The sequence below is a fragment of the Rhinoderma darwinii genome, chromosome 6 (assembly GCF_050947455.1).
Source record: "Rhinoderma darwinii isolate aRhiDar2 chromosome 6, aRhiDar2.hap1, whole genome shotgun sequence".
Classification (NCBI taxonomy): domain Eukaryota; kingdom Metazoa; phylum Chordata; class Amphibia; order Anura; family Rhinodermatidae; genus Rhinoderma; species Rhinoderma darwinii.
The window spans coordinates 55,348,120-55,362,688 of record NC_134692.1 but is presented as its reverse complement, the minus strand read 5'-3'; the positions used below and the strand labels follow the sequence as shown (position 1 = coordinate 55,362,688).

At 41.3% G+C, this 14,569-nt stretch overlaps 1 protein-coding gene across 1 annotated transcript; it reads left to right on the top strand.

The window, feature by feature from the left end:
• The first annotated feature begins 1,434 nt into the window (after positions 1-1,434).
• LOC142655522 (queuosine 5'-phosphate N-glycosylase/hydrolase-like) lies at positions 1,435-8,444 on the top strand. Its single transcript, XM_075829776.1, has 4 exons — positions 1,435-1,785; positions 6,734-6,993; positions 7,583-7,778; positions 8,064-8,444. Exons 1-4 carry the CDS (start codon positions 1,449-1,451, stop codon positions 8,294-8,296), a joined length of 1,026 nt encoding a protein of 341 aa, XP_075685891.1. The 5' UTR covers positions 1,435-1,448; the 3' UTR covers positions 8,297-8,444.
• The last annotated feature ends 6,125 nt before the right edge of the window (positions 8,445-14,569 follow it).

The following is a 14,569-nucleotide window of genomic DNA, read 5'->3' as shown; positions in this document are numbered from 1 at the left end:
TGGGGTACATGCGTTTTGATGTTTTGATCACTTTTTATTTCATTTTGTGTGGGAGATGAGATGACCAAAAAATTGAGATTCTGGTGTATACATATTTATTTATTTTTTTACAGCATTCACTGTGCCGGTTAAATAATGATATATTGTAATAGTTCAGACTTTTACGGACGAGGCGATACCTATGTTTATTTATTAATTTTTTTACTATGCTCTAGGGGGAAAATGGGAAAAGGGGGGTTTTTTGAACTTTTAATATTTTTATTTTTTTTTACATGAAAAAACAACTTTATTTTACAAATTTGTACTTTTTTATTAGTCCCCCTAGGGGACTCCAACCAGCGATCATTAGATCGCTTGCACGATATAGTGCAATACTAATGTATTGCAGTATATCATGATTCTGACAGGCTCCTATTAAGCCCTGCCGAAGGCAGCGCTTAATAGGAGCACAAAGATGGCGGACCTAGGGGCCTTTATTAGGACCCAGGCAGCCATAGCAACCATCGCCACCCCATGATTGCGGGGGGTGCGATGAGCTGTTAGAGGGGGTCGCCCCCCTCTTTCTAACGACTTAAATGCAGCGGTCGCTATTGACTGCGGCATTTAACGAGTTAAACGAGCAGGAACGCGCTTGAGCGCGGTCCCGCTCGTTACTCTGAAATGTCGGCTGTAACATACAGCCGACACCTGCATCGTATGGAGCGAGTTCACTCCGTGAGCCCGTTCCTTACTTCCCCTACCCGACTTTGGCATATGGATACATCAAATGTCGGGAAGGGGTTAATATGAATTTCCACTGTGTAATGCTTAGTTTCCTGTGTATGTGCTGTGGAGAAATTAAGCACTTACTGCCAGGTGCGACCACAGATTACAGCTGACCGCTGGGGGTCCCAGCAGGAGGACACCTTGTTATCAGTTTATTGTCCAGGGACACTTCTAATAAAGTAGGGATTCTCCAAAGCGGACAGCCCCTTTAATTTGTTGTATAAAATTACCTGAAACGTGATTTAGCTATAGCTTGATAGATGCAGGTTCCACCTCTTGGACTGTCACCTACTGGGAAAACAGGGGACTTTTCCTTTGACTTCTTTGGAGAGAGTCATAAACTGTCAAATTCTTTATAAATGTGCCAAACCACTGAGTTTTTTTTAAACACATTTGTATTATTATGTCACTTAAACACTACAAGGACGATAAAAGGTCTCATGTATGCCCTTAGTAGTCAGTCACACTACCAGTTACCTAAAGACTTTGACCCCTATCTCCATTCCAGAGTCCACTAGTTTTCTCACTCCCCTGTATCGTCAGCACTACTGCTACCTAAAATGAGAACTGTAATAATTTATGTTTATTATATATTGGTATACAGTGTGGTACTTGGGGCTGTTACTCATGTGTACAAAAGTTGATACCAATGGTTATATCTCATACCAGGACAGCGCAGCGGAATGGCAGCGCCACTTGCACCCAGAGAGACTGGCAAGTTCATCACTGAGAACAGCAAGCATGTGTTTGTGGAGAAGGAGGGGGCACGATCTCTCGCTGAGAAGCTCTTTGAGAAGATTGATCGGAAGGAGCTCACCCTGAAGGGATGGAAATTTCTTCATGAATTGAATCCACAGGGCTCTGGGGAAGATGCTGTTAATTGGGTGTTTTTTGCAGACACTTTGAACTTCTCCTTCTGGTCAGAAAATCAAGATAAGAAGTACTTAGTTATGTACAAAGGAAAGGAGTACAGTGGCTACTGGTCATTCTGTGCTGCCATAAACCGGGCCTTGGATGAAGGTTAGTAAGCGATAATGTGTACTAGAGAAGAAGCTGGGCAGGACAAGTGCAGATTCAATAGAGCCTTTTTGGCACTTATGTGTACGAAAAGAGGCACTAAGTGGTGTGGGCATTATTTACAGATAAAAAATTATATTACGCCAATGTAATAAGCTAAATAAGATTAAAAAAAATTAAAGGTGACATAATTCCTTTAACTGGTTTACGCCGCATGACCGGTATGCTTGTCATGAGCAGCAAAATATTGCCGCATCATGACGAGCATACTCGTCATGATGATCGCACGCGTACATAAAGTGTGCCCATGCAATCAGGAGTGGGGCAACGCGGCCCTGCTTTAACCACAAAGATCAGAAACCTCTGATCTCTGTAATTAACCCCTTGAATGCCACAATCTAAGTTGATTGCGGCATTCAAAGGGAAGGAATGAAAGAGGGACTTCTCCCTTTGATCACGTCACAGGAAATCCATGTTACGCGATCGAGGAATATACCTTATATGGGCAGACAGACTAATGTACTGGCATATAGATACAGTGAAGGAAATAAGTATTTGATCCCTTGCTGATTTTGTAAGTTTGCCCACTGTCAAAGACATGAACAGTCTAGAGTTTTTAGGCTAGGTTAATTTTACCAGTGAGAGATAGATTATATATATAAAAAAAAAAAAAGAAAATCACATTGTCAAAATTATATATATTTATTTGCATTGTGCACAGAGAAATAAGTATTTGATCCCCTACCAACCATTAAGAGTTCAGCCTCCTCCAGACCAGTTACACGCTCCAAATCAACTTGGTGCCTGCATTAAAGACAGCTGTCTTAAATGGTCACCTGTATAAAAGACTCCTGTCCACAGACTCAATTAATCAGTCTGACTCTAACCTCTACAACATGGGCAAGACCAAAGAGCTTTCTAAGGATGTCAGGGACAAGATCATAGACCTGCACAAGGCTGGAATGGGCTACAAAACCATAAGTAAGACGCTGGGTGAGAAGGAGACAACGGTTGGTGCAATAGTAAGAAAATGCAAGACATACAAAAGGACTGTCAATCGACATCGATCTGGGGCTCCATGCAAAATCTCACCTCGTGGGGTATCCTTGATCCTGAGGAAGGTGAGAGCTCAGCCGAAAACTACACGGGGGGCACTGGTTAATGATCTCAAGGCAGCTGGGACGACAGTCACCAAGAAAACCATTGGTAACACATTACGCCGTAATGGATTAAAATCCTGCAGTGCCCGCAAGGTCCCCCTGCTCAAGAAGGCACCTGTACAGGCCCATCTGAAGTTTGCAAATTAACATCTGGATGATTCTGAGAGTGATTGGGAGAAGGTGCTGTGGTCAGATGAGACTAAAATTGAGCTCTTTGGCATTAACTCAACTCGCTGTGTTTGGAGGAAGAGAAATGCTGCCTATGACCCAAAGAACACCGTCCCCACTGTCAAGCATGGAGGTGGAAACATTATGTTTTGGGGGTGTTTCTCTGCTAAGGGCACAGGACTACTTCACCGCATCAATAGGAGAATGGATGGAGCCATGTACCGTCAAATCCTGAGTGACAACCTCCTTCCCTCCACCAGGACATTAAAAATGGCTCGTGGCTGGGTCTTCCAGCACGACAATGACCCGAAACATACAGCCAAGGCAACAAAGGAGTGGCTCAAAAAGAAGCACATTAAGGTCATGGAGTGGCCTAGCCAGTCTCCAAACCTTAATCCCATCGAAAACTTATGGAGGGAGCTGAAGATCCGAGTTGGCAAGCAACAGCCTCGAAATCTTAATGATTTACAGATGATCTGCAAAGAGGAGTGGGCCAAAATTCCATCTAACATGTGTGCAAACCTCATCATCAACTACAAAAAAACGTCTGACTGCTGTGCTTGCCAACAAGGGTTTTGCCACCAAGTATTAAAGGGAATGTGTTGCCAGCAAAACATGATTTTTTTTTTTTTAGTTAAACAATTAGTGTATAGGTGATTAAACATTGTTCTCATTTTTTTTTTTTTTTCACGAGTCAGGAAATATTATAAATTGGATTCAATTGGATTCTAATTTATAATATTTCCCATTGCTGGTCACTAGATGGAGCCATTCCCAAAATTGCAGCATTGCATGTGGTAACGCAACCACATTGCTTTATGCTGCAAAATTGGGTAAAAAGCCCTCGCTCTAGTGAGCTCTCAGCATCCCCCACTCCTTTATCCTGGCTAGTGCCGGGATAAACGAGGGGATTGAACGGTCTAACCTCCTACACTGTGTGTCACCATTTTTTGTTTTACATACAGTAGTAAACACACACAAACACGAACATACATAGAAATCTCTTACCTGCTCCTGCCGCCGCGGCTCCCTCCGGCCCATCCGCTCCGTCTGCTGCCGCTGGTCCAAGTGCACAAGTCCGGAAGCCGCGATCGGAAGTAGTAATCTTACTGTCCGGCCGCGACTTCCGGTCCACAGGAAAATGGCGCCGGACGGCGCGCATTTCAAATTGGACTGTGTGGGAGCGGCGCATGCGCCGTTCCCACACAGACGGCGTACACAGAAGTGGATGGAACGGGCCCCGTTCGCAGTCCCTATGGGACTGGAGCTGCCGTATTCCATGTCTGTATGTGTCGTTAATCGACACATACAGAAATGGAAAAAAAAATGGCAGCCCCCATAGGGAAGAAAAAGTGTAAAAATAAGAAAAAGTAACACACAAACACACAAATTAATCCAAACGTTTTTAATAAAGCACTAACATCTTTAACATATTAAAAAAAAATTTGTGGTAACACTGTTCCTTTAAGTCTTGTTTGCCAAAGGGATGAAATACTTATTTCTCTGTGCACAATGCAAATAAATATATATAATTTTGACAATGTGATTTTCTTTTTTTTTTTTTTTTTATATAATCTCTCTCTCACTGGTAAAATTAACCTATCCTAAAAATTCTAGACTGTTCATGTCTTTGACAGTGGGCAAACTTACAAAATCAGCAAGGGATCAAATACTTATTTCCTTTACTGTATATGCCAGTAATGTTAAAAAATAACTAATAATTAAAATTAAATATATTCCTATGGGATTAAAAAAGTAATAAAAAAATTAAGTAAAAAAAAACCTGATATTGTCGCGACCATTACAACCTGCACAATAAATTTATAGCATTATATCTTATGATTGGTGTACATTTATGCTGTAAAAAAATAATAAACTATTTTGCCAAAATTTAAAATTAATATAAATTAAACGATAATGTATATGTACCAAAAAAACAGGGCACATACAGCTACATCAAACAAAAAATCAGAAAGTTATGAGTACCGAGATGCAAAGAGGAAATAAAAAAAACAATCTGGTCCTAAAGGCCAAAATTGGGCCAAAGGGTTAAATAGAGAGATAATTTCAATACCTTGCACTGATGAGAGCGAACAGGCCTGAAACTGTATGCAAATTGAATGCAAGGAAGTGATGGTATGCAAATATCTTTTTAAGAAGTCAATGCTGTACTTCATAGTCCTTAAGTGGAGAGCTTTTTGGTTCCTTCCATCCAATCACAGCAAGTTCCCACTAATTATCTTGTACACCTAAAGGGTTTTTAAAAAAACAACTATTTGCACATACCATATTAGGAAATGGTGAGGGATCCTCTGTTCAGGATCTGCATCACTTGGCCAGAGTGGAGCAATCCAAAAATGCCTCTTGCTCCAAAGGACCAGTCTTGTATTATACGGACAACTTGAATGGGCACTGTGTAATGCTTAATTTCACCTATGATGGCACTGCAGGGAAATTTAAGCCTTGCGGCCATGTTTTCCCAACAGTTTTAATGCGCACTGATTTTTCAAACAACTTACGCTTATGTAACAGTATACCTGATATAGACTAAATTTGTAATTAACTTACTGTTCAAATTGAGTTGTTTTATCCATGCAAATTCTGTGTCTCCCTTCCTGTAACCTGCTGTTGTCAAGCAAAGTCCATCCCTGGTTACAGAGCAGAATTGACGGACTGCAGAAAGTGGGGATTTGTCTCTTCACTCCCTGTCCATACAAGTCTATGGAGAGGCGAGGGGGAGGAAGCAGGAACAGCGTGAGAAAGACACAGCCGTGCTGGCAAGATGTCTTTATAACCCAGTGCTGGATTCTCAGCTACACTGGTCTGTACTGCTGTATAATCTCAATGCGGCTGCTGCTGCATCTATCTATCTATCTATTTGATAGAGTTAAGAGAGTAGGACTCCTCTTCTATGTGTGCAGTGTATAGAAGCCATGATAGCAGTTAGGCTATGCCCACTAGCTCAAAGACGACTGAGAATTAGAGAGCCTTCCGAGTAGAAAACTGCTAATAAATGCAGAAAACAGGGCATATAATGGCCAGAAATAGTGTTATTTCTCATGTACACACATATGACAGCTAATTCTCAAAAGTCACCTAAAAAGTTAGGTATGCTTTAAAGCTGATCGCTGGAGGCATATTATTATTAGCTTATTGTCAAGGGATCCTTCTAACAAGTAGAGATTGTCTAAGTGAACAACCCCTTTAAGCTGATAGTAGACAAAATTATTGTTAACAATCCGATGAAATTCAGGTTTCTGCTCAAATGTGATATTGCGCAGAATCTACCTGTTAAGTCCTTAAGTTGAAGAAATCACTATTCAACACTTGTCATATCAACAGATTTGTCAGAAAACAACAGCTGTTGAACTGCCAATACCAGGAAAAATGTATTCTAAACAGGGGAGTACCTATAGGGGATGCAGAGGTAGCAGTTGTACCCAGGTCCTCGTACCTGAGGGGCCTGAAGGTCCCTTAGAATGAAATAGTATAATAAATGGTAGATAAAGTAGGTAAGGGCCCTGTTACAGACTTTGCGTTGGCTCCCAGGAGCTTCAAGTTACAGCTCTCAAGCTCTGATACTCATGAACATCCTTAATAAATATTATCCTATACTTTTCTAGGAATTCCTGTCACTACGGCATCATATTATTCCAATGTAACTTTGGACCAGTTAAAGCACGTTTTCCGCTCGGACACAGATGTTCCCATCACCATGATTGAAACCCGTCTTGAGATCCTTCATCAAACTGGAAAGATACTCATGGAAAAATTTGGAGGCTCTTTTCTGAACTGTGTAAAGAGGAGTGAGAGAAGTGCAGTGAAACTTTTGCAGCTGGTGGTAGAGAATTTCCCATCCTACAGGGATGATGGGGTCTACCAGGTTAGCACGCTTGCATTAAATTACATGTATATGGCCTTATTGGTGTAAAATGAAATATTAGCATTAATATAGCACATTTCTCAATTTTTACCTCATGCGGTGCACTATGGTATGGTATTGTCTTCAATAATTAAAACCATTTTCTAGGAGAACTTATGAATTCTTTTAAACATCAAGATTCAGCTCACCTGGAAATCAACACAGCCAATAGACCGTCACGTATTATGCAATAACGTACATTTGTGACAGTTCTGTCAGGTTGATAATAATTTCTTATATATTTTTTAGGAAACATGGGTGACAACCAATTTGGACACAATAATCTATCCCATAGGGGTTGTAACCCATCATGTTCAGATCTTGAGTAACTGGCTGCCTATTTATACAGCAAGATACCCCTACTCCTGTAATCCTGCATAACTAGTTAGGTTTGCTGTTCAGATGTTTAGGAACGCAGGGTAACCGCTTCCGTAGAAATGGCAATGGCAGCCAAATTGTACAATTAGAGGGGACATGTATATGTACAGTACTATCCAGCTGTAAGTTGGGACCTCAATCATTTCATAAACATTTTCTTTATCTTCTCAAGGGCAAGAAGGTGACCTTCTACAAGCGTGCCCAGATCCTTGTGGGAGACACCTGGGCAGTACTGGAAGGAAAAGATGACGGCTCTTTCCATGATATCCATAAAATAACCATGTTTGCCGACTATCGAGTTCCTCAAACTTTGTACCACTTTGGAGTCATTAGATATTCAGACGGGCTACTGAAAAAGCTAAAAGAAGGTTGGTACACTTTAAGAAGGAGTATTACTGATTTACGTAACTGCTACACGGCCTGAACACAATTATGCACATTTCATAGAATAGCAGGGGTGGATCAGTGTTCATGAAAATCCACTAAAAGTTCCTATTTTACTATTCCATTGCATATTTTCAAATCCCCCTCCCAAAAAATACCAAGCCTTCTACCATGAGAAGATCTCTTTTGTATTTGCGTCCAAGTGAATTGACAAGAGACAAAAATCCTGATATTTTAAATCACTGAATACTAAGTTTTTCTTCTTGCAGGTTGGTTGTTTCAGAACGGAGATGAGGAAGAGATGGAGATCCGGGGTTGTTCTATCTGGGCTGTGGAGCTGATCTATGAGTATGTGCAAGAATTATTTAAAAAGAAAGGAGGAAAAATAAGCAATGAGATCAGTCCTATTCTCATCAATAACTTTTTGTGGGACTTTGCACGTGACAACAGAAAGGTCGTAGATGTTGTTCCCTTTCATAGAGTTCGCTGCATCTATTACTAGCACGGCTGTCACGCTAGTTACATATTGTAATAAGATACTGGGGGGTGCAGAAAATACACTCTAAAAAGAAACTCCAATGACTGAATGTTTTTGTATTTTTTCTTTAAATTTTTTTTGTGTGTAATTAAATCCAACTTTCAACATTTTATATCTACATCTGTCTTTGACTGTGTTTCCAAGGACCTGAATATATATTCCATAGACTTACTATGACATGTAGATTAAACACGTCCTGAATACAAAGAATGACGCGAATACAGAAATGACAACTATTCAGCCGACATCAATTCAAACTGTGTGCTGTGATAGAACGCTTCTATTCTGTAAAAACTCAGCAGTAGATATCTGACCCGAGATCTGTGTGTAAGGATTATATCGGTTCCTTTTTTTCCTGGTCGCTGCTGCAGGGGGAGGGGGTGGTTTGCAGTATTCGCTTTAATACATCTATTGCATAGAAAATAAATATATCGAGAGGTCCCTATGTACGTATCCCTAATCTTCTCCTGCAGCTGCACACTAGCAAAAGAGGGCAGAAATAAAGCGGTTATAAAAGATTAGCATAACATGACTGCTTTCTTCCAGAGACACCGCTACCCCATAAGAATGTTTTTTTTATCTGTTAAAGATGGAAATGATTGAAGCGGTTCTATTTTTATAAAGTACAGTGAAGTTTACCGCTCAGACGGCACTGGTAACAGTCCAATATCATTCAGTATGGACTCTCTCCCAGAAAAATGCAGTGGACAGTCCGCAATCCAATGAGGGTGTGGATGGTAATTCTTATCCTTGTAGTTCCACCGAACTCCTTATCGTCTCTCTCCACATTCAAAGAACTCCTGGTAGGAAAAGGATCTTATGTCTCTAATAGATGGAAAAAGGAAGACACATAGTGCAACACCCTCTGAAAAAAGAGGAAGCCGGAAGGGCGAAACCCAGGGTCGGGCGAGAGTGTTTGGCGTGCCGCCTAGAAATTTTAACGATTTTTACTTACCTTGATGCTTTTATTTCTTGTTACTTCTGTGAGTATGGATTAAACTTGGCGTGGAGCAATCTTTTTGCAGAGGGTGTTGCACTATGTGTCTTCCTTTTTCCATCTATTAGAGACATAAGATCCTTTTCCTACCAGGAGTTCTTTGAATGTGGAGAGAGACGATAAGGAGCTTGGTGGAACTACAAGGATAAGAATTACCATCCACACCCTCATTGGATTGCAGACTGTACACTGTATTTTTCTGGGAGAGAGTCCATACTGAATGATATTGGACTGTTACCAGTGCCGTCTGAGCGGTAAACTTCACTGTACTTTATATATGTTATTTAGGGTATTTGTTGGATCATACCCAATTTAGTTTTGCCTGCTCCAGTCTGAGAGAGATTTTGTGGGTATTTGAGCCAAGAGAAACCACCATTATATTTGTTCTATTTTTAAATGGTATTATAAAAAGACAAAAAATTTATGATAGGGCAAAGTTACTATGACCTAAGTATCTGATTAAGCAATGCCCCTGGCCCATAGTATATTGCCCATAGGCCCTGAGCAATAAGAAGGCCCACCGCCCTCAATCTAAAAATTGTTAACTCTCCATTGTTGCTTATACAGAGACCCAAATCCCTTGTTTCATGTCATAACAGTTAAATTACAGAATTCCAGCTACCTGAAGTCAACCCCTAGGGGGAGCTCACTGCATGCAGATTTCTATGGTTCAACAAGATCTTTATAAATTCATCTTCAGTAAGCTCCCTATAGGTCTCTCTCACACGGCAGTATTTTGGTCAGTACTTTGCATCAGTATATTGAAGCCAAAACCAGGAGTGCATTCTACAATCGGGAAAAAGTATAATGGAAAATGTTGCGCCTCTTCAGTATTTTGGCCCTATTACTAGTTTTGGCTTACAAATACGGACTGAAATACTGCCATGTGAGAGAGGCCTTAGTGACGTCTGCATGCAGCCAGAATTTTATAATGTAAATCTATAGCTGTGTGAAGTTAAGTAGTAGATTTGGAGACCTGTAAAAGAAAAACAGTGCTCAAGCCCCAATAAATATATATAAAAAAATAATAAAACCCACCAACAAAAATATTGGTTAATTACTGTGAAAATTCCTCGCTGGTTCCCCTAGTTTCAATCCAATCACTAGGTTGCAGTAACAAAAGTATCTGAATAGGTCACAGTGACAAAGTGATAATGCGGCTCAGGGTCGGAGCCACCGATCAGTGAGCGCTACAAAAGTCCAGCTGAATATAACTTGAAGCTTACTTCGGAGCCAATCATTTGCCATCAGGGTCGATTTTTTTATGGGCTGATTCACATATAGTTTATAAAACCTTGCTATTAAAGTGTAACCATTGTTTCAATCCTTTTTCTCATAAATAAATCGTACAAACGAATATAAGAAACTTTGTGACATATCTTATTAGAGAAAAATGCCTCTTTCTTCACGTCTGGCTTCTCTTCTACCCCTGCCTTTTGCACCGATCGTTGACTCTCAGTTTACTGCAAACATTCACTGAGGGCCCAGTTTACATGCTGCCCATAGAAGTCATGGGAGGAGGTAGCAGCTGGAGAGACACACAGACGCTGCAGCTTCTGGTAAGGGTTTTTATCTTACCCAGTGCAGGATTCACAGCTAGACAGCTCCTTACTGCTGTATAATGTCCTCCATGCTGCAAACTAGGGTCAAAACCATATATAGGCAATTAACATTAGGGTAAGGGTATGTGCACACACACTAATTACGTCTGTAATTGACGGACGTATTTCGGCCGCAAGTCCCGGACCGAAAACAGTGCAGGGAGCCGGGCTCCTAGCATCATAGTTATGTACGATGCTAGGAGTCCCTGCCTCGCTGCAGGACAACTGTCCCGTACTGTAATCATGTTTTCAGTACGGGACAGTAGTTCCACGGAGAGGCAGGGACTCCTAGCATCGTATATAACTATGATGCTAGGAGCCCGGCTCCCTGCACTGTGTTCGGTCCGGGACTTGCGGCCGAAATACGTCCGTCAATTACGGACGTAATTAGTGTGTGTGCACATACCCTAAGGGCCGTATGTCTTGGCCATAGCTTTGATCGACTTTTCATTTAAATGAAAATGTATGATGCATTTCATTTTAGTTTCATAAAGTAGAGGAGTGGCGGAACACCATATGTCACATTCGAAAGTTTCTCATGATCAAGAAAAGGTTGAGGACCTGTGCTGTAGATCATCCAGGAATTTATATTAAGGAGAATTCCTTCTTAAAGAAAGGTAAAAATCAACAGTAAATAGAAGTTATATATGTCATTACAACATCCGCAGGAATAATTTTTCAAGACACTAAGGCTACGTTCACACTGGACGGATACGCTACGTAAAACGTACACAGCACATCTGACCTGGCGGCCACAGGGAATTCCGGCTGAAAAACTGCACCAAATTGTGGTGCAGTTTTTCGGCTGGAATATATCCTGCAGAAAACTGCACGTACAAACCCCCCAAAAAAAACACCATCTGACGTCCAGCAGACCGGCCTCCTGCAATGACATTTTCTCCAATTTGACTGCTGCAGTCGGTTATTGGCTGCAGCGGTCACATGGGATGAAATGTCATCCCAGGAAGCCAGCCTGGACGAAGCACAGAATTCTGGGTAGGTATGAGATCTTTTTCTTTTTCTGAGTTTAGTTTTTTGCGGTGGAAATGCAGCTTCTCTGCTACAAAAAAATGCAATATCTGCTTTTTGTTGCGGGTTTTACCTCCCCATTGAATTCTATGAGGGATAACCCACAGCAAAATGCAGCGATTACGCAAATACAATTGACATGCTGCGGATTAAAAGAAAAAACCCACCGCAGGTTAATTTATGAGCGTTTTTCCGCTTATCATTTATGCAGCGTGTGGATGAGATTTGTTCAAATCTCATCCACTTTCCTGCTACTGTATTATGCTGCAGATTTTCCACCACGAAATACGTTAAAACCGCAGTATTTACACAACATGTTAACTCGGGCCTAAGACAGGATGCATAACTCTTTTTGGTCCAAGGGCCACATTGTCAGATTGTACTCCCAAGGGCAGAAATGAATATGGAAAATATCCATGAAACATTTATGGGATACTCAAACGCATACAGTATGCCATAAATGTCTTTAAAGTACCATTTCTAAGACGCAAACTTATCAGTAGAATGGATGTCTCCCCGATTCGGCACTCCAGGGAGGCGGAGACAAGACGGCTACGCCCTCCATTGACATTTATGGTAGTTACAGAAACAGACCAGTGTATTTATATCTCTTATAAAACGAAAATGGGGAGTGCCATGCCTATGAACAGTCACCTTTCCAACTCATCTCCTCCTCTCTAGAGTACCAAACAGAGGGAAGTCCCCAATAAGGAACCCCCATATATCAGACATTTGTGGCATAACCTGTGGATATGGCATGAAGACCACAGATGGAAATACCCTTTTAAAAGAAGCCTTTGGGTAAAACTGATGCACTGTGTTATGCCAAGTGCAGAGTCTGAGGGGTCAGCGCATGATACAGGGATTCAAAGAATACCAAAGAGAAAAGTCCCAGTCATGCACCGCCCTCAAGCCCCGCACCCAGCATAACAATGTAACCGTTTCTCCTTTACGTTGATATTAGAACTCATACAGTATCACAGTGATGCCCAGAACAGTGCCAGCCACAAAGTGCCCAACATTAGTTCTGACTATTCAGTGCCCTCATTTTAGGGACAGACAGACAGCAGAGGCCCCGATGCAAGAACACTTACTCAAATACCTCACCATAGGGCACCTCCCTTAGGTCTCTCCACCTACCGTTCCTCGTCTCATGCATACAGGAAGCATGTGAGCTGCCACCAGAGGGCGCTCACATGCATTTTCTGTGACTTCCACTTCTCTCTATCATCAGTGCAGGAAAGTGAGAACGGAGCTGCGGTCTAGTGATGGAACTGCGTTCCTTGAATCAGAAGGACACGGATGTCTTTTGAGCATGTCAAAAAGTTGTGGGCCGCACGGCCTTGCGAGCCACATGTGGAACCAAAGCTGCTGGTTTTGCACCCCTGCTGTAGGAAAGCCCATTGATAAGCACTGTTGGGGTGTATTCAGACATTGTGGCTGAGAAGTAGTTTAAACCGCATTGAAAAACTGCATCCGAATACCAAATGTGTTTTTACCATTTTTATTTGACGTGATTGCAATTTTTACTGCAACCACAGAGAAAAACAAAACAATAACAAAACATATAGAGGTCACACTGTGGGGCTCTATTCACATTGGGCAGTTTTGTGGTGTTCTACTTTGTGTTTCTTTTTGTATTGCAAGAAGAAAAAAAACAAAATATTGACCTGATATTACCTGCGAGTAAAGGTAAATGTATAGATTTCATTTACCATCCTATAGGAGTGCACTATACTGGTCTGAGAGCCTTATGGCGATTGCTATAAATAGCAGCCACACTATTTTTCTGCCATTTTAGCCAAGAACATTAACAGGAAAGAAATGTAAATTGAGCCTCATACACACTGCCCTTTTACTGTTACTTTTGTACAGAGCCGTAATACAGCCCTCATAGCAGTGTATGCAGCCTTCGTCATTTCCTTTGTATGCCTCCAATTTCACACAGAGGCATAAGAGGGATTAACTTTTCTACGCTTGTTTTATTTCGTAGAAAAGTCGCAAACGACACAAAAAAAATCGCAATTTGCTGTAAAAATTTTGACTTTTATGCCGTTTGCGCAGCTCACGGCACTTTCCTAAAAGGTGGGTGTAACTTAGCAGAGGGGGACGGGGGCCACTCGTGGACCAAATAATGAAATCAGAATTGACATCAGAAACTGGCGTAAATTATGGCGCAAATCTACAACAGCTCATTACTGGCATACAGAGAAATACAAAACTGAGGGAAAGGCCTGCGACTGATAGTGTAGTAGTTTATACAATTAGCCAGATAAGGAGTCAGTACTTACACAATCCCATATGGGGAAAAACAGCTCGTCTTTATGGTAATCTCCACCACACCCAGAGAATTTAACCAGCAAGATCCAGAAGAACCAGACGAGCGGTTTTTCCCCATATGGATTTGTGTAAGTACTGACTCCTTATCTGACGAATTGCAGAAACTACTACACTATCAGTCGCAGGTCTTTCCCTCTTTTTTGTATTGCTCTTTACACCAAGACAAGTTCTGACCAGAAAGCTGGAGTAAAATGCGCCTCATTTATTATTTTAATACTGGTTCATGAAACGCCAGTCTTAATAATTTCCCCTATAGAGTTTTTCTGTGGC

Bases quoted from the DNA above. Each gene is read 5' to 3' on its own strand.
- LOC142655522 (XM_075829776.1), top strand. From the start codon at position 1,449: ATGGCAGCGCCACTTGCACCCAGAGAGACTGGCAAGTTCATCACTGAG. The intron at 1,786-6,733 runs GTTAGTAAGCGA...ATACTTTTCTAG, and splicing joins AAACCGGGCCTTGGATGAAG to GAATTCCTGTCACTACGGCA. The intron at 6,994-7,582 runs GTTAGCACGCTT...TATCTTCTCAAG, and splicing joins GGGATGATGGGGTCTACCAG to GGCAAGAAGGTGACCTTCTA.